Source organism: Oncorhynchus gorbuscha, linkage group LG13, assembly GCF_021184085.1.
Source record: "Oncorhynchus gorbuscha isolate QuinsamMale2020 ecotype Even-year linkage group LG13, OgorEven_v1.0, whole genome shotgun sequence".
NCBI lineage: Eukaryota > Metazoa > Chordata > Actinopteri > Salmoniformes > Salmonidae > Oncorhynchus > Oncorhynchus gorbuscha.
The window spans coordinates 8,095,790-8,115,091 of NC_060185.1; the positions used below are offsets into that span (position 1 = coordinate 8,095,790).

A 19,302-nucleotide genomic window follows, 5' to 3' on the forward strand; every position below is an offset into this window, starting at 1 on the left:
ATGGGGGTGGGTAGGTAGGGGGACTGAGCGATGGGGGTGGGTAGGTAGGGGTAATGAGTGATGGGGGTGGGTAGGAAGGGGTAATGGGGGTGAGTAGGTAGGGGTAATGAGTGATGGGGGTGGGTAGGTAGGGGTAATGAGTGATGGGGGTGGGTAGGTATGGGGAATGCGCGATGAGGGTGGGTAGGTAGGGGATAATGAGTGATGGGGGTGGGTAGGAAGCGATAATGAGCGATGGGGTGGGTAGGTAGGCTTAATGAGTGATGGGGGTGGGTAGGAAGGGGTAATGGGGGGGGGGGTGGGTAGGTAGGGGTAATGAGCGATGGGGGTGGGTAGGTAGGGGTAATGAGTGATGGGGGTGGGTAGGTAGGGGTAATGAGTGATGGGGGTGGGTAGGTAGGGGTAATGAGTGATGGGGGTGGGTAGGTAGGGGTAATGAGTGATGGGGGTGGGTAGGTAGGGGTGATGGGGGTGGGTAGGTAGGGGGACTGAGTGATGGGGGTGGGTAGGTAGGGGTAATGAGTGATGGGGGTGGGTAGGTAGGGGGACTGAGTGATGGGGGTGGGTAGGTAGGGGTAATGAGTGATGGGGGTGGGTAGGTAGGGGTAATGAGTGATGGGGGTGGGTAGGTAGGGGTAATGAGTGATGGGGGTGAGTAGGTAGGGGTAATGAGTGATGGGGGTGGGTAGGTAGGGGTAATGAGTGATGGGGGTGGGTAGGTAGGGGTAATGAGTGATGGGGGTGGGTAGGAAGGGGGACTGAGTGATGGGGGTGGGTAGGTAGGGGTAATGAGTGATGGGGGTGGGTAGGTAGGGGTAATGAGTGATGGGGGTGTGTGTAGGAAGGGGTAATGAGTGATGGGGGTGGGTAGGTAGGGGTAATGAGTGATGGGGGTGGGTAGGTAGGGGGACTGAGTGATGGGGGTGGGTAGATAGGTAGGGGGACTGAGTGATGGGGGTGGGTAGGGAGGGGTAATGAGTGATGGGGGTGGGTAGGTAGGGGTAATGAGTGATGGGGGTGGGTAGGTAGGGGGACTGAGTGATGGGGGTGGGTAGGTAGGGGGACTGAGTGATGGGGGTGGGTAGGTAGGGGGACTGAGTGATGGGGGGGTGGGTAGGTAGGTAGGGGGGTACTGAGATGGGGGTGGGTAGGTAGGGGTAATGAGTGATGGGGGTGGGTAGGTAGGGGTAATGAGTGATGGGGGTGGGTAGGTAGGGGTAATGAGTGATGGGGGTGAGTAGGTAGGGGTAATGAGTGATGGGGGTGGGTAGGTATGGGTAATGAGTGATGGGGGTGGGTAGGTAGGGGTAATGAGTGATGGGGGTGGGTAGGTAGGGGGACTGAGTGATGGGGGTGGGTAGGTAGGTAGGGGGACTGAGCGATGGGGGTGGGTAGGTAGGGGTAATGAGTGATGGGGGTGGGTAGGTAGGGGTAATGAGTGATGGGGGTGGGTAGGTAGGGGTAATGAGTGATGGGGGTGGGTAGGTAGGGGTAATGAGTGATGGGGGTGGGTAGGTAGGGGTAATGAGTGATGGGGGTGGGTAGGTAGGGGTAATGAGTGATGGGGTGGGTAGGTAGGGGTAATGAGTGATGGGGGTGGGTAGGTATGGGGAATGAGCGATGGGGTGGGTAGGTAGGGGATAATGAGTGATGGGGGTGGGTAGGTAGGGGTAATGAGCGATGGGGTGGGTAGGTAGGCTTAATGAGTGATGGGGGTGGGTAGGAAGGGGTAATGGGGGGGGTGGGTAGGTATGGGTAATGAGCGATGGGGGGGTAGGGGGGTAATGGTAGGTAGGGGTAATGAGCGATGGGGGGGGTGGGGTAGGTAGGGGACTGAGCGATGGGGGTGGGTAGGAAGGGGTAATGGGGGGGGTGGGTAGGTAGGGGTAATGAGTGATGGGGGTGGGTAGGTAGGGGGCGGGGATAATGGGGGGGGTAGGTAGGGGTAATGAGTGATGGGGGTGGGTAGGTAGGGGTAATGAGTGATGGGGGTGGGTAGGTAGGGGTAATGAGTGATGGGGGTGGGTAGGTAGGGGTAATGAGTGATGGGGGTGGGTAGGTAGGGGTAATGAGTGATGGGGTGGGTAGGTATGGGGAATGCGCGATGAGGGTGGGTAGGTAGGGGATAATGAGTGATGGGGGTGGGTAGGTAGGGGGGGTGGGTAGGTAGGGGTAATGAGTGATGGGGGTGGGTAGGTAGGGGTAATGAGTGATGGGGGTGGGTAGGTAGGGGTAATGAGTGATGGGGGTGGGTAGGTAGGGGTAATGAGAGATGGGGGTGGGTAGGGGGGGGGTAGGTAGGGGTAATGAGTGATGGGGGTGGGTAGGTAGGGGGCGAAGGGGGTGGGTAGGTAGGGGTAATGAGTGATGGGGGTGGGTAGGTAGGGGGACTGGTAGGTAGGGGGCGAAGGGGGTGGGTAGGTAGGGGTAATGAGTGATGGGGGTGGGTAGGTAGGGGGCGAAGGGGGTGGGTAGTTAGGGGGACTGAGTGATGGGGGTGGGTAGGTAGGGGTATCGAGTGATGGGGGTGGGTAGGTAGGGGTAATGAGTGATGGGGGTGGGTAGGTAGGGGTAATGAGTGATGGGGGTGGGTAGGTAGGGGGACTGAGTGATGGGGGTGGGTAGGTAGGGGTATCGAGTGATGGGGGTGGGTAGGTAGGGGTAATGAGAGATGCAGGTGGGTAGGTAGGGGTAATGAGTGATGGGGGTGGGTAGGAAGCGATGGGGTCGGCTTAGTGCTTCAGAATTGACCATTTTCCTAAATCTTCCCCCTATTCACAAAGCCTGTATTCATTACAATACTTCACAGCTGAACTGCAGGTTGTTATAGCAGCCATGTGTAGACAACAACACCATCCTCATTTATAGCTGAACTGCAGGCTGTTATAGCAGCCATCTGTAGACAATGACACCAACCTCATTTATAGCTGAACTGTAGGCTGTTATAGCAGCCATCTGTAGACAACAACACCAACCTCATTTATAGCTGAACTGCAGGCTGTTATAGCAGCCATCTGTAGACAATGACACCAACCTCATTTATAGCTGAACTGTAGGCTGTTATAGCTGCCATCTGTAGACAACAACACCAACCTCATTTATAGCTGAACTGCAGGCTGTTATAGCAGCCATCTGTAGACAATGACACCAACCTCATTTATAGCTGAACTGTAGGCTGTTATAGCAGCCATCTGTAGACAACAACACCAACCTCATTTATAGCTGAACTGTAGGCTGTTATAGCAGCCATCTGTAGACAATAACACCAACATTATTATTATTATTACCTCATTTATAGCTGAACTGCAGGCTGTTATAGCAGCCATCTGTAGACAATAACACCAACCTCATTTATAGCTGAACTGCAGGCTGTTATAGCAGCAATCTGTAGACAATAACACCAACCTCATTTATAGCTGAACTGTAGGCTGTTATAGCAGCCATCTGTAGACAACAACACCAACCTCATTTATAGCTGAACTGTAGGCTGTTATAGCAGCCATCTGTAGACAATAACACCAACATTATTATTATTATTACCTCATTTATAGCTGAACTGCAGGCTGTTATAGCAGCCATCTGTAGACAATAACACCAACCTCATTTATAGCTGAACTGCAGGCTGTTATAGCAGCCATCTGTAGACAATAACACCAACCTCATTGTTGAATGCCTCCTGGAGCTCCACTTACCCCAGACAATGTTGGCCAGGGAACATCAAATTAACTGTCCTCCATTTACAATTCAGCATACGAACACACACACACACACACACACACACACACACACACACACACACACACACACACACACACACACACACACACACACACACACACACACACACACACACACACACACACACACACACACACAGAAGAGGCATAAGGTTATTTAATGTCTTTGGTTGCTGGATTGCAGCCAGATGGTTTGAAATCAGCTTTTAAATGAGCCTTGAATGAATTGCAATGTGTGGGGATGGTAGGATAACAATGTTCATTATCTCGTCAGTCATTATCTAACTAATCATATACTCTACTGTGGTATCAACTGAATTGAAATCACCAGGATGGGTAATATTCCTGTTGGAGTCTTTGAGTCTGTTGATTCTCATCTTTGCTTTACGTTATGATTCCTGAGAGATTTTATTTATCAATGTTTTCTTTTGTTTTATTTTTTAGAACCATCCTTAAATATCCACAACAACAAAAATGAGGATTTTGTCAGGATTCTCTAATGTAAGGAGGAAAGGGAGAAGGCAGAGGGTGAGGGAGAGGAGGAAAGGGGGGGTGAGGGAGAGGGGAAAGTGGGGGGGAGGAGAGGAAAGGGAGATGGGGAGTGGGGGAGAGAGAGGGAGATGGGGAGGAGAGATGGGGAGTGGGGGAGGGGGAGAGAGGGGGGGAGATGGGGAGTGGGCAGAAGAGAGGGAGATGGGGAGTGGGCAGGAGAGATGTAGTGGGGAGGAGGGAGAGAGAGGGAGATGTAGTGGGGAGGAGAGAGGGGGAGGGGAGGGGGAGGAGAGAGGGAGGGGGGAGGAGAGAGGGGGAAGGAGGAGGGAGGTGGGAGAGAGGGAGAGGAGAGAGGGGGGGGAGGAGAGAGGGAGGGGGAGGAGAGAGGGGAGGGGGAGGGGAAGGAGAGGGGGGGAAGGAGAGAGATAGGGAGAGGGAGTGGGGGGAGGAGATAGGGAGTGGGGGGAGGAGAGGGGAGAGGAGGAGGAGGGGGGAGGAAGTGAGGGAGGAGGAGGAGATGGGAGGAGATAGGGAGAGGAGAGGAGAGGGAGGGGAGGAGGAGGAGTGTGTATGTCTTTCTCAGTAGAAATAATGCACACACTGAGCAGAGCTTCTTTCTTTTTAATCATGGCTATCAAAGCAGACAAGTAGAATGTTCCCCGGCCCTGGGGCAGAACCAGGAAGTGTTTGAGGATCTGACTCCAACTGACTCCTTCCTCAGACTGGCCTATGGGGAGATGAGGTGATTTTCACCTAGCCAATTAGGATCCAGTTTGCATGTGTTCCTTCCCGCCAAGCTCCTGGTTGTTTGTTACCTAGGAGTGCGTCCCAAATGGCACTCTATTCCCAAGATAGCGCACTACTTTTGACCAGAGTGGGGGAAAGTATAAGGAATTAGGGTGTAATTTTGGACTCAGGTCTACTGTCCTGTCTATTGAGGTGCTCAGAGAGACAAAGGTAAACAAAACACCACAGAGAGAGAAGAGCCTCCCAGGTCCAATTCATCTATTCTCTCTCTCTTTATCTCTCTTTATCTCTCTCTCTATCCCCATTCCTCTCCTCTCCTTGTCATGTAGCTACCACAGGCCAATATCGTTATATACCCATAGCGTATAGGTATATATTAAATATTTACATTTGACATGCATATCTCGTCTTATTTGGACCATACATATGATATATTTCACTGACACCCTGTTAACTATAGTACCTTGTTGATTGTATTGGCAGGCACAAGGCTCTCACATGCATAGAGAATATAATGCCCAGTGGGCCAAGCCATCAATCTACCCTAGATTTGTCCTGAATGAAACCCTATTCCAAGTCTTTATAGTGCACTATTTTTTAACCAGGGCACGTAGGGCTGTAGTCAAAAGGAGTCCGCACTATGTAGGGAATAGGGTTCCATTCGGTACAGACTTTGACTGATTACAAGTTCAGGAGAACAAGAGGGATCGTACAAATAAAAGTGTAGAACCAAATCCCCCCCCAATAGCCTGCTCACGTACTTCTCTCCTCTGTTTCTTTCCCTACACGAGTCAAAGGAAATGACTTTATTTAATATTTCATTGAGTCAGTGTAGCAAAGACACAGAGATTTGTTTTGTTTTGTTTGTTTGATGAAATACATTATTTATGTAATAAATTAATCTGTTGAGCTGCACGGTTCAGACACTTTCCTATTGGACTGTGTGTTAATGTGGGCCGGTGTTGTCAGTCACACAGCATAACAGGGAGGTGTGTAGTTGGAGGAAGGTTTCCCTTGTGTTCCTCTTCCTGTCTCTTCCTCATCACCCTTATGTTCCTCCCTTCCTGTCTCTTCCTCATCACCCTTATGTTCCTCCCTTCCTGTCTCCTCCTCATCACCCTTATGTTCCTCCCTTCCTGTCTCCTCCTCATCACCCTTATGTTCCTCCCTTCCTGTCTCTTCTTCATCACCCTTCTTGTGTTTCTCCCTTCCTGTCTCCTCCTCATCACCCTTCTTGTGTTCCTCCCTTCCTGTCTCTTCTTCATCACCCTTCTTGTGTTTCTCCCTTCCTGTCTCCTCCTCATCACCCTTCTTGTGTTCCTCCCTTCCTGTCTCCTCCTCATCACCCTTATGTTCCTCCCTTCCTGTCTCTTCCTCATCACCCTTGTGTTCCTCTTCCTGTCTCTTCCTCTTCCTGTCTCTCCTCAGTATTTATGCTGCAGTAGTTTGTGTCGGGGGGCTGGGGTCAGTTTGTTTATCTGGAGTACTTCTCCTGTCCTATTCAGGTGTCCTGTGTGAATCTAAGTGTGCGTTCTCTAATTCTCTCCTTCTCTCTTTCTTTCTCTCTCTCGGAGGACCTGAGCCCTAGGACCATGCCCCAGGACTACCTGACATGATGACTCCTTGCTGTCCCCAGTCCACCTGGCCATGCTGCTGCTCCAGTTTCAACTGGCCTGGGCCCTAGGACCATGTCCCAGGACTACCTGACATGAGGACTCCTTGCTGTCCCCAGTCCACCTGGCCATGCTCCTGCTCCAGTTTCAACTGTTCTGCCTTACTATTATTCAACCATGCTGGTCATTTATGAACATTTGAACATCTTGGCCACGTTCTGTTATAATCTCTACCCGGCACAGCCAGAAGAGGACTGGCCACCCCACATATGCTCTCTCTAATTCTCTCTTTCTTTCTCTCTCTCGGAGGACCTGAGCCCTAGGACCGTGCCCCAGGACTACCTGACATGATGGCTCCTTGCTGTCCCCAGTCCACCTGACTGTGCTGCTGCTCCAGTTTCAACTGTTCTGCCTTATTATTATTTGACCATGCTGGTCATTTATGAACATTTGAACATCTTGGCCATGTTCTGTTATAATCTCTACCCGGCACAGCCAGAAGAGGACTGGCCACCCCACATAGCCCGGTTCCTCTCTAGGTTTCTTCCTAGGTTTTGGCCTTTCTAGGGAGTTTTTCCTAGCCACCGTGCTTTTACACCTGCATTGTTTGCTGTCTGGGGTTTTAGGCTGGGTTTCTGTACAGCACTTTGAGATATCAGCTGATGTACAAAGGGCTATATAAATAAATTTGATTTGATTTGATTTGATTCCTCATCACCCTTGTGTTCCTCCCTTCCTGTCTCTTCCTCATCACCCTTATGTTCCTCCCTTCCTGTCTCTTCCTCATCACCCTTCTTGTGTTCCCTCTCTCCATCTTTTTCCATTTCTCTTTATGCCAGTGTTCCTTAACCTTTGACCCCACACAGATACACCATCAAGCTGGACAGTGATGAGGTGCAGTACGGAGGCCATGGCAGACTGGACCACAACACAGAGTTTTTTACTGAACCACAGCCCTTCAACGAGAGAGACAACTCTATGCTGGTACGTAACACCTCTGAGAGAGAGACAACTCTATGCTGTTAAGTAACATCTCTGAGAGAGAGAACTCTATGCTGTTAAGTAACATCTCTGAGAGAGAAACAACTCTATGCTGTTAAGTAACATCTCTGAGAGAGAGAACTCTATGCTGTTAAGTAACATCTCTGAGAGAGAGAGAACTCTATGCTGTTAAGTAACATCTCTGAGAGAGAGAGAACTCTATGCTGTTAAGTAACACCTCTGAGAGAGAGAACTCTATGCTGTTAAGTAACATCTCTGAGAGAGAGAGAACTCTATGCTGTTAAGTAACATCTCTGAGAGAGAGACAACTCTATGCTGTTAAGTAACACCTCTGAGAGAGAGACAACTCTATGCTGTTAAGTAACACCTCTGAGAGAGAGAGAACTCTATGCTGTTAAGTAACATCTCTGAGAGAGAGAACTCTATGCTGTTAAGTAACACCTCTGAGAGAGAGAACTCTATGCTGTTAAGTAACACCTCTGAGAGAGAGAGAACTCTATGCTGTTAAGTAACATCTCTGAGAGAGAGAGAACTCTATGCTGTTAAGTAACACCTCTGAGAGAGAGAACTCTATGCTGTTAAGTAACATCTCTGAGAGAGAGAACTCTATGCTGTTAAGTAACACCTCTGAGAGAGAGAAACTCTATGCTGTTAAGTAACACCTCTGAGAGAGAGAGAACTCTATGCTGTTAAGTAACACCTCTGAGAGAGAGAACTCTATGCTGTTAAGTAACACCTCTGAGAGAGAGAACTCTATGCTGTTAAGTAACATCTCTGAGAGAGAGAACTCTATGCTGTTAAGTAACATCTCTGAGAGAGAGACAACTCTATGCTGTTAAGTAACATCTCTGAGAGAGAGAGAACTCTATGCTGTTAAGTAACACCTCTGAGAGAGAGAGAACTCTATGCTGTTAAGTAACATCTCTGAGAGAGAGAGAACTCTATGCTGTTAAGTAACATCTCTGAGAGAGAGAACTCTATGCTGTTAAGTAACATCTCTGAGAGAGAGAGAACTCTATGCTGTTAAGTAACACCTCTGAGAGAGAGAACTCTATGCTGTTAAGTAACACCTCTGAGAGAGAGAACTCTATGCTGTTAAGTAACACCTCTGAGAGAGAGAGAACTCTATGCTGTTAATTAACATCTCTGAGAGCTGTTAGAACATCTCTGAGAACTCTATGCTGTTAAGTAACATCTCTGAGAGAGAGAACTCTATGCTGTTAAGTAACACCTCTGAGAGAGAGAAGTCTATGCTGTTAAGTAACATCTCTGAGAGAGAGAGAACTCTATGCTGTTAAGTAACATCTCTGAGAGAGAGAACACCTCTGAACTCTATGCTGTTAAGTAACACCTCTGAGAGAGAACTCTATGCTGTTAAGTAACACCTCTGAGAGAGAACTCTATGCTGTTAAGTAACATCTCTGAGAGAGAGAGAACTCTATGCTGTTAAGTAACATCTCTGAGAGAGAGCTGTTAAGTAACATCTCTGAGAGAGAGAACTCTATGCTGTTAAGTAACATCTCTGAGAGAGAGAGAACTCTATGCTGTTAAGTAACACCTCTGAGAGAGAGAGAACTCTATGCTGTTAAGTAACACCTCTGAGAGAGAGAGAACTCTATGCTGTTAAGTAACATCTCTGAGAGAGAGAGAACTCTATGCTGTTAAGTAACACCTCTGAGAGAGAGAGAACTCTATGCTGTTAAGTAACATCTCTGAGAGAGAGAACTCTATGCTGTTAAGTAACACCTCTGAGAGAGAGAACAACACCTCTATGCTGTTAAGTAACATCTGAGAGAGAGAAACTCTATGCTGTTAGAACACCTCTGAGAGAGAGAACTCTATGCTGTTAAGTAACACCTCTGAGAGAGAGAGAACTCTATGCTGTTAAGTAACACCTCTGAGAGAGAGAGAACTCTATGCTGTTAAGTAACACCTCTGAGAGAGAGAGAACTCTATGCTGTTAAGTAACACCTCTGAGAGAGAGAGAACTCTATGCTGTTAAGTAACATCTCCATCATGACATGGTCTTATTTGGTTGGTGTGATTTTGAAGACAGTATAAGTAGACACTAGTTTGTGTCTCCCAGATCTATTTTCCCAGCTCTAGTTTTCCAGCTCTAGTCTCCCTGCTCTAGTCTGCATCTCCCAGCTCTAGTCTCCCAGCTCTAGTCTCCCTGCTCTAGTCTATGCTGTCTCTGAGAGAGAGAACCTAGCTGTTAAGTAACATCTCTGAGAGAGAGAGAACTCTGCTGTTAAGTAACACCAGCTCTAGTCTCCCTGCTCTAGTTTGCATCTCTGAGAGAGCAGCTCTAGCTCTCTGTCTCCCAGCTCTCTGAGTTTGCTGTCTCCCAGCTCTAGTCTGCTGTTAAGTAACATCTCCAGCTCTAGTCTGCATCTCCCAGCTCTAGTCTGCATCTCCCAGCTCTAGTCTGCATCTCCCAGCTCTAGTCTGCATCTCCCAGCTCTAGTCTGCGTCTCCCAGCTCTAGTCTCCCAGCTCTAGTCTCCCTGCTCTAGTCTGTGTCTCCCAGCTCTAGTCTGCATCTCCCAGCTCTAGTCTGCAGCTCTAGTCTGCATCTCCCAGCTCTAGTCTCCCTGCTCTAGTCTGCATCTCCCAGCTCTAGTCTCCCAGCTCTAGTCTGTGTCTCCCAGCTCTAGTCTCTGTCTCCCAGCTCTAGTCTGTGTCTCCCAGCTCTAGTCTCTGTCTCCCAGCTCTAGTCTGCGTCTCCCAGCTCTAGTCTCCCTGCTCTAGTCTGCATCTCCCAGCTCTAGTCTCCCAGCTCTAGTCTGTGTCTCCCAGCTCTAGTCTCTGTCTCCCAGCTCTAGTCTGTGTCTCCCAGCTCTAGTCTGTGTCTCCCAGCTCTAGTCTGCATCTCCCAGCTCTAGTCTGCATCTCCCAGCTCTAGTCTCTGTCTCCCAGCTCTAGTCTGCATCTCCCAGCTCTAGTCTGTGTCGCCCAGCTCTAGTTTGCGTCTCCCAGCTCTAGTCTCTGTCTCCCAGCTCTAGTCTGTGTCGCCCAGCTCTAGTTTGCGTCTCCCAGCTCTAGTCTAGTTTTCCAGCTCTCCCCTGCTCTAGTCTGCATCTCCCAGATCTATTCTCCCAGCTCTAGTCTTCCAGCTCTAGTCTCCCTGTCTCCCAGCTCTAGTCTGTGTCTCCCAGCTCTAGTCTGTGTCTCCCAGCTCTAGTCTGTGTCTCCCAGCTCTAGTCTGCGTCTCCCAGCTGTAGTCTCAGTCTCTGAGCTCTAGTCTTCCAGCTCTAGTCTGTGTCTCCCAGCTCTAGTCTCCCAGCTCTAGTCTGCATCTCCCAGCTCTTGTCTCCCAGCTCTAGTCTGTGTCTCCCAGCTGTAGTCTCAGTCTCCGAGCTCTAGTCTCCCAGCTCTAGTCTGCATCTCCCAGCTCTAGTCTGTGTCTCCCAGCTCTAGTCTGTGTCTCCCAGCTCTAGTCTCCCAGCTCTAGTCTGTTTCTCCCAGCTGTAGTCTCAGTCTCCGATCTCTAGTCTGTGTCTCCCAGCTCTAGTCTCCCAGCTCTAGTCTCCCAGCTCTAGTCTCCCAGCTCTAGTCTCCCAGCTCTAGTCTGTGTCTCCCGGCTCTACTCTCCTGGCTCTAGTCTCCCAGCTCTAGTCTGTGTCTCCCGGCTCTAGTCTTTGTCTACCAGCTCTAGTCTCCCAGCTCTAGTCTCCCAGCTCTAATCCGTCTCTATCATTAATGTACGCTTTGAATTCTGCCTGAAGTACATTATCAAATATGGGTAAATTCAGAAATTCCTTGCAATTCTCTCTGTTGTACGTACACACACACACACACACACACACACACACACACACACACACACACACACACACACACACACACACACACACACACACACACACACACACACACACACACACACACACACACACACACACACACACACACACACACACACACACACACACACATAGGTACATTCAGAAAGGCCATGCAGTACCCCCTACTCTGTCAGGGGACAGACCGAGGACTGCAGTTTGTTTCTCCTCGGGGGCAGATTGATACTGTGTTCTTTGTGTTTGTGAATATAGTATCTGTTGTGAGTGTGGAGGAGGCGTACTGTGTATCTCAAGCAGTCACTAAGAGTATAGGATATAGGGTATAGAGGATATAGTGTAGTGAGTGTAGGCTCTAGGGTACAGAGTATATAGGGTGTAGGAAATAGACTATAGGGTCTAGGGTATAGAGTATATGGGGTGTAGGATATAGACTCTAGGGTATAGGGGATATAGAGGATATAGTGTAGTGAGTCTAGGGTCTAGAGTCTAGTCTAGAGGGGATATATTTATTTTTTATGTTTTATTTCACCTTTATTTAACCAGGTAGGCATGTTGAGAACAAGTTCTCATTTACAATTGCGACCTGGCCAAGATAAAGCAAAGCAGTTCGACATACAATGACACAGAGTTACACATGGAGTAAAACAAACATACAGTCACTAATACAGTATAAACAAGTCTATATACGATGTGAGCAGATGAGGTGAGAAGGGAGGTAAAGGGCAAAAAAAGGCCATGGTGGAAAAGTAAATACAATATAGAAAGTAAAACATTGGAATGGAAGATTTGCAATGGAAGAATGTGCAAAGTAGAAATAAAAATAATGGGGTGCAAAGGAGCAAAATTAATTAATTAATTAAATACAGTTGGGAAAGAGGTAGTTGTTTGGGCTAAATTATAGGTGGCCTATGTACAGGTGCAGTAATCTGTGAGCTGCTCTGACAGTTGGTGCTTAAAGCTAGTGAGGGAGATAAGTGTTTCCAGTTTCAGAGATTTTTGTAGTTCGTTCTGCTGGAAGCGTGAATTGGTTTTGGGGTGACCAGAGAGATATACCTGGGAGCGTGCTATGGGAGATGACCAGCGAGCTGAGATAAGGGGGGACTTTACCTAGCAGGGTCTTGTAGATGACATGGAGCCAGTGGGTTTGGCGACGAGTATGAAGCGAGGGCCAGCCAACGAGAGCGTACAGGTCGCAATGGTGGGTAGTATATGGGGCTTTGGTGACAAAACGGACTGCACTGTGATAGACTGCATCCAATTTGTTGAGTAGGGTATTGGAAGCTATTTTGTAAATGACATCGCCAAAGTCTAGGATTGGTAGGATGGTCAGTTTTACAAGGGTACGTTTGGCAGCATGAGTGAAGGATGCTTTGTTGTGAAATACATATAGGGTGTAGAGGGTGTAGGGTATAGAGTATATGATGTTTAGGGTATAGAGTATATGATGTATAGGGTATAGAGTATATGATGTTTAGGGTATAGGGTATAGAGTATATGATGTTTAGGGTATAGAGTATATGATGTTTAGGGTATAGAGTATATGATGTTTAGGGTATAGGGTATAGAGTATATGATGTTTAGGGTATAGAGTATATGATGTTTAGGGTATAGGGTATAGAGTATATGATGTTTAGGGTATAGAGTATATGATGTTTAGGGTATAGGGTATAGTATATGATGTTTAGGGTATAGAGTATATGATGTTTAGGGTATAGAGTATATGATGTTTAGGGTATAGGGTATAGAGTATATGATGTTTAGGGTATAGGGTATATGATGTTTAGGGTATAGGGTATAGAGTATATGATGTTTAGGGTATAGGGTATATGATGTTTAGGGTATAGAGTATATGATGTTTAGGGTATAGAGTATATGATGTTTAGGGTATAGGGTATATGATGTTTAGGGTATAGAGTATATGATGTTTAGGGTATAGAGTATATGATGTTTAGGGTATAGGGTATAGAGTATATGATGTTTAGGGTATAGGGTATATGATGTTTAGGGTATAGAGTATATGATGTTTAGGGTATAGAGTATATGATGTATAGGGTGTAGGGTATATGATGTTTAGGGTATAGAGTATATGATGTATAGGGTGTAGGGTATATGATGTTTAGGGTATAGAGTATATGATGTATAGGGTATAGGGTATATGATGTTTAGGGTATAGAGTATATGATGTTTAGGGTATAGAGTATATGATGTTTAGGGTATAGGGTATATGATGTTTAGGGTATAGGGTATAGAGTATATGATGTTTAGGGTATAGAGTATATGATGTTTAGGGTATAGGGTATAGAGTATATGATGTTTAGGGTATAGGGTATATGATGTTTAGGGTATAGGGTATAGAGTATATGATGTTTAGGGTATATGATGTTTAGGTATAGAGTATATGATGTTTAGGGTATAGATGTTTAGTATAGAGTATATGATGTTTAGGGTATAGAGTATATGATGTTTAGGGTATAGAGTATATGATGTATAGGTATAGAGTATATGATGTTTAGGGTATAGAGTATATGATGTTTAGGGTATAGGGTATATATGATGTGTAGGGTATAGGGTATAGAGTATATGATGTTTAGGGTATAGAGTATATGATGTTTAGGGTATAGAGTATATGATGTTTAGGGTATAGGGTATATGATGTTTGATGTTTAGGGTATAGAGTATATGATGTTTAGGGTTAGAGTATATGATGTTTAGGGTATAGGGTATAGAGTATATGATGTATAGGGTGTAGGGTATATGATGTTTAGGGTATAGAGTATATGATGTTTAGGGTATAGAGTATATGATGTTTAGGGTATAGAGTATATGATGTTTAGGGTGTAGGGTATATGATGTTTAGGGTATAGAGTATATGATGTTTAGGGTATAGAGTATATGATGTTTAGGGTATAGAGTATATGATGTTTAGGGTATAGGTATAGAGTATATGATGTTTAGGGTATAGAGTATATGATGTTTAGGGTATAGAGTATATGATGTTTAGGGTATAGGGTATAGAGTATATGATGTATAGGGTATAGAGTATATGATGTTTAGGGTATAGAGTATATGATGTTTAGGGTATAGGGTATAGAGTATATGATGTATAGTAGGGTATAGAGTATATGATGTTTAGGGTATAGAGTATATGATGTATAGGGTGTAGGGTATATGATGTTTAGGGTATAGAGTATATGATGTTTAGGGTATAGGGTATATGATGTTTAGGGTATAGAGTATATGATGTTTAGGGTATAGAGTATATGATGTTTAGGGTATAGGGTATAGAGTATATGATGTTTAGGGTATAGAGTATATGATGTTTAGGGTATAGGGTATAGAGTATATGATGTTTAGGGTATAGAGTATAGAGTATATGATGTTTAGGGTATAGGGTATAGAGTATATGATGTTTAGGGTATAGAGTATATGATGTTTAGGGTATAGAGTATATGATGTTTAGGGTATAGAGTATATGATGTTTAGGGTATAGGGTATAGAGTATATGATGTTTGGAGTATAGGGTATAGAATATATGATGTTTAGGGTATAGGGTATAGAGTATATGATGTTTAGGGTATATGGTATAGAGTATATGATGTTTAGGGTATAGGGTATATGATGTTTAGGGTATAGAGTATATGATGTTTATAGAGTATAGAGTATATGATGTTTAGGGTATAGGGTATAGAGTATATGATGTTTAGTGTATAGGGTATAGAGTATATGATGTTTAGGGTATAGGGTATAGAGTATATGATGTTTAGGGTATAGGGTATAGAGTATATGATGTTTAGTGTATAAGGTATAGAGTATATTGGGTATACAGTATATAGTGTTTAGTGTATAGGGTATAGAGTATATGATGTTTAGCGTATAGGGTATATGATGTTTAGCGTATAGGGTATATGATGTTTAGCGTATAGGGTATAGACTATATGATGTTTAGGGTATAGAGTATAGAGTATATGATGTTTAGCGTATAGGGTATAGAGTATATGATGTTTAGTGTATAGGGTATAGAGTATATGATGTTTAGGGTATAGGGTATAGAGTATATGATGTTTAGTGTATAAGGTATAGAGTATATTGGGTATACAGTATATAGTGTTTAGTGTATAGGGTATAGAGTATATGATGTTTAGTGTATAGAGTATATGATGTTTAGGGTATAGTATATGGGTAGGGTGTAGGGTATATGATGTTTAGGGTATAGAGTATATGAGTGTTTAGTGTATATAATGTTTACGGTATAGGGTATAGAGTATATTATGTTTAGGGTATAAGGTATAGAGTATATTGGGTATACAGTATATAGAGTATATGATGTGTGTAGTGTATAGACTATATAGTATGTTTAGGGTATACAGTATATAGAGTATATGGTGTGTAGTGTATAGGCTATATAGTATAGGGTATAGGGTATATATATGGTTTAGTATATAGAGTATATGATGTTTAGGGTATAGAGTATATGATGTTTAGGGTATAGAGTATATGAGTAGGGTATGATGTTTAGCGTATAGGGTATAGAGTATATGATGTTTAGGGTATAGAGTATTGAGTATATGATGTTTAGGGTATAGGGTATATAGTGCTTAGTGTATATGATGTTTAGTGTTTAGGGTATAGAGTATATGATGTTTAGCGTATAGGGTATAGAGTATATGATGTTTAGAGTATAGAGTATATGATGTTTAGGGTATAGGGTATATAGTGCTTAGTGTATATGATGTTTAGTGTTTAGGGTATAGAGTATATGGTGTTTAGGGTTTGGGTATATAGTGCTTAGTGTCTATGATGTTTAGTGTATAGGGTATAGAGTATATGATGTTTAGCGTATAGGGTATAGAGTATATGATGTTTAGCGTATAGAGTATATGATGTTTAGGGTATAGAGTATATGATGTTTGGGGTATAGAGTATATGATGGGTATACAGTATATAGAGTATACAGTGTGTGTTTGGAGTAGTGTATAGAGTATATAGTATGTAGTGTATACTGTATATAGTGTGTAGTGTATAGGCTATATAGTATATGATGTTTACAGTATTTAGAGTATATATGTTTAGCATAGTGTATAGGCTATATGATGTTATAGGGTATACAGTATATATGTTTAGTATATAGTGATGTAGTGTATAGGCTATATAGTATGTAGGGTATAGAGTATATGAGTATTAGGGTATACAGTATATAGAGTATATAGATGTTTAGGGTATAGAGTATATGATGTTTAGGGTATTGGGTATAGAGTATATGATGTTTAGCGTATAGGGTATAGAGTATATGATGTTTAGGGTATAGGTATATAGTGTTTAGTGTATAGGGTATAGAGTATATGATGTTTAGTGTATAGGGTATAGATGATGTTTAGGGTATAGGGTATAGAGTATATGATGTTTAGGGTATAGAGTATATGATGTTTAGGGTATAGAGTAAATCAAATGTATAGAGTATATGATGTTTAGGGTATAGCCCTTCGTATAGAGTATATAGTGTATAGTGTATAGGCTATATAGTATGTAGGGTATACAGTATATAGATGTATATAGTGTTTAGGGTATAGAGTATATGATGTTTAGGGTATAGGGTATAGAGTATATGATGTTTAGGGTATAGGGTATAGAGTATATGATATATGATGTTTAGTGTATAGGGTATAGCGTATATGATGTTTAGTGTATAGGGTATAGAGTATATGATGTTTAGGTATAGGGTATAGACTATATGATGTTTAGGTATAGGGTATAGAGTATATGATGTTTAGTCCTCTTCTATAGGGTATAGAGTATATGATGTTTAGTGTATAGGGTATAGAGTATATGATGTTTAGGGTATATAGTGTATAGAGTACATATGATGTTTAGGTATAGGTATATAGACAGTATATGATGTTTAGGTATAGGGTATAGAGTATATGATGTTTAGGGTATAGTATATAGTGCTTAGTGTATATGATGTTTAGCGTATAGGGTATAGAGTATATGATGTTTAGGGTATAGAGTATATGATGATTAGTATATAATGTTTATGTTATAGAGTATATGATGTTTAGGGTATAGAGTATATTGGGTATACAGTATATAGAGTATACAGTGTGTAGTGTATAGGCTATATAGTATGTAGTGTATACAGTATATAGTATATAGTGTGTAGTGTATAGGCTATATAGTATGTAGGGTATACAGTATATAGAGTATATAGTGCGTAGTGTATAGGCTATATAGTATATAGGGTACAGTATATAGAGTATATAGTGTTTAGTAGTATATGTATAGGTATATGATGTTTATGTAGGGTATAGAGTATATGATGTTTAGGGTATAGAGTATATAGAGTATATAGTGTTTAGGGTATAGGGTATATGATGTTTAGGGTATATGATGTAGTGTTTAGTGTATAGTGTATATGATGTTTAGCGTATAGGGTATAGAGTATATGATGTTTAGCGTATAGGGTATAGAGTATATGATGTTTAGGGTATAGAGTATATAGTGCTTAGTGTATATGATGTTTAGGGTTTAGGGTATAGAGTATATGATGTTTAGGGTATAGGTATATAGTGCTTAGTGTATATGATGTTTAGGGTATAGGGTATAGTGTATATGATGTTTAGCGTATAGGGTATAGAGTATATGATGTTTAGGGTATAGAGTATATGATGTTAGTGTTTAGGGTATAGAGTATATGATGTTTAGGGTATAGAGTATATTGGGTATACAGTATATAGAGTATACAGTGTGTAGTGTATAGGCTATATAGTATGTAGTGTATACTGTATATAGTGTGTAGTGTATAGGCTATATAGTATGTACGGTATACAGTATTTAGAGTATATAGTGCGTAGTGTATAGGCTATATAGTATATAGGGTATACAGTATATAGAGTATATAGTGTGTAGTGTATAGGCTATATAGTATGTAGGGTATATAGTATATAGGGTATACAGTATATAGAGTATATAGTGTTTAGGGTATAGAGTATATGATGTTTAGGGGGTATAGAGTATATAGTTTAGCTTAGTGTATATGATGTTTAGGGTATGTAGGGTATAGAGTATATGATGTTTAGTGTATAGGGTATAGAGTATATGATGTTTAGGTATAGTATAGAGTATATGATGTTTACTGTATAGGGTATAGAGTATATGATGTTTAGGGTATAGAGTAAATCAAATCAAATCAAATCCAATTTAGTGTATATGATGTTTAGTGGTATAGGGTATAACCCCAAACAGAGTATATGATGTTTAGGGTAAACCTAGAGTATATAGTGCTTAGTGTATATGATGTTTAGATGTTCAAATGTTCATATAGGGTATAGAGTATATGATGTTTAGCAGCAGTATAGGGTATAGCAGTATATGATAGTTTAGGGTATAGAGTATATGATGTTTAGGGTATAGAGTATGGAGATTATAGTGCCAAGATGTTCAGTGTATATGATGTTTAGGGTATAGCAGTATATGGACTGGGGACAGCAAGGAGTTAGTGTATATGATGTTTAGGGTATAGTGTATTTGATGTTTAGTGTATAGGGTATAGAGTATATGATGTTTAGGGTATAGAGTATATGATGTTTAGCGTATAGTATATGATGTTTAGGGTATAGAGTATATGATGTTTAGGTATAGAGTATATTGGGTATACAGTATATAGAGTATACAGTGTGTAGTGTATAGGCTATATAGTATGTAGTGTATACCGTATATAGTGTGTAGTGTATAGGCTATATAGTATGTACGGTATACAGTATTTAGAGTATATAGTGCGTAGTGTATAGGCTATATAGTATATAGGGTATACAGTATATAGAGTATATAGTGTGTAGTGTATAGGCTATATAGTATGTAGGGTATACAGTATATAGGGTATACAGTATATAGAGTATATAGTGTTTAGGGT

The 19,302-nt window shown here is 42.9% G+C and overlaps 1 protein-coding gene across 1 annotated transcript in view; it reads left to right on the plus strand.

Annotated features, from left to right (window-relative positions):
• gbe1b (glucan (1,4-alpha-), branching enzyme 1b) overlaps nucleotides 1-19,302 on the plus strand; it is a 333,639-nt gene that overhangs the window by 264,738 nt on the left and 49,599 nt on the right. Inside the window, exon 16 of the mRNA XM_046296301.1 lies at nucleotides 7,456-7,573. Within this exon, the coding sequence (XP_046152257.1) occupies nucleotides 7,456-7,573 (118 nt within the window). The remainder of the gene's footprint in view (nucleotides 1-7,455; nucleotides 7,574-19,302) is intronic.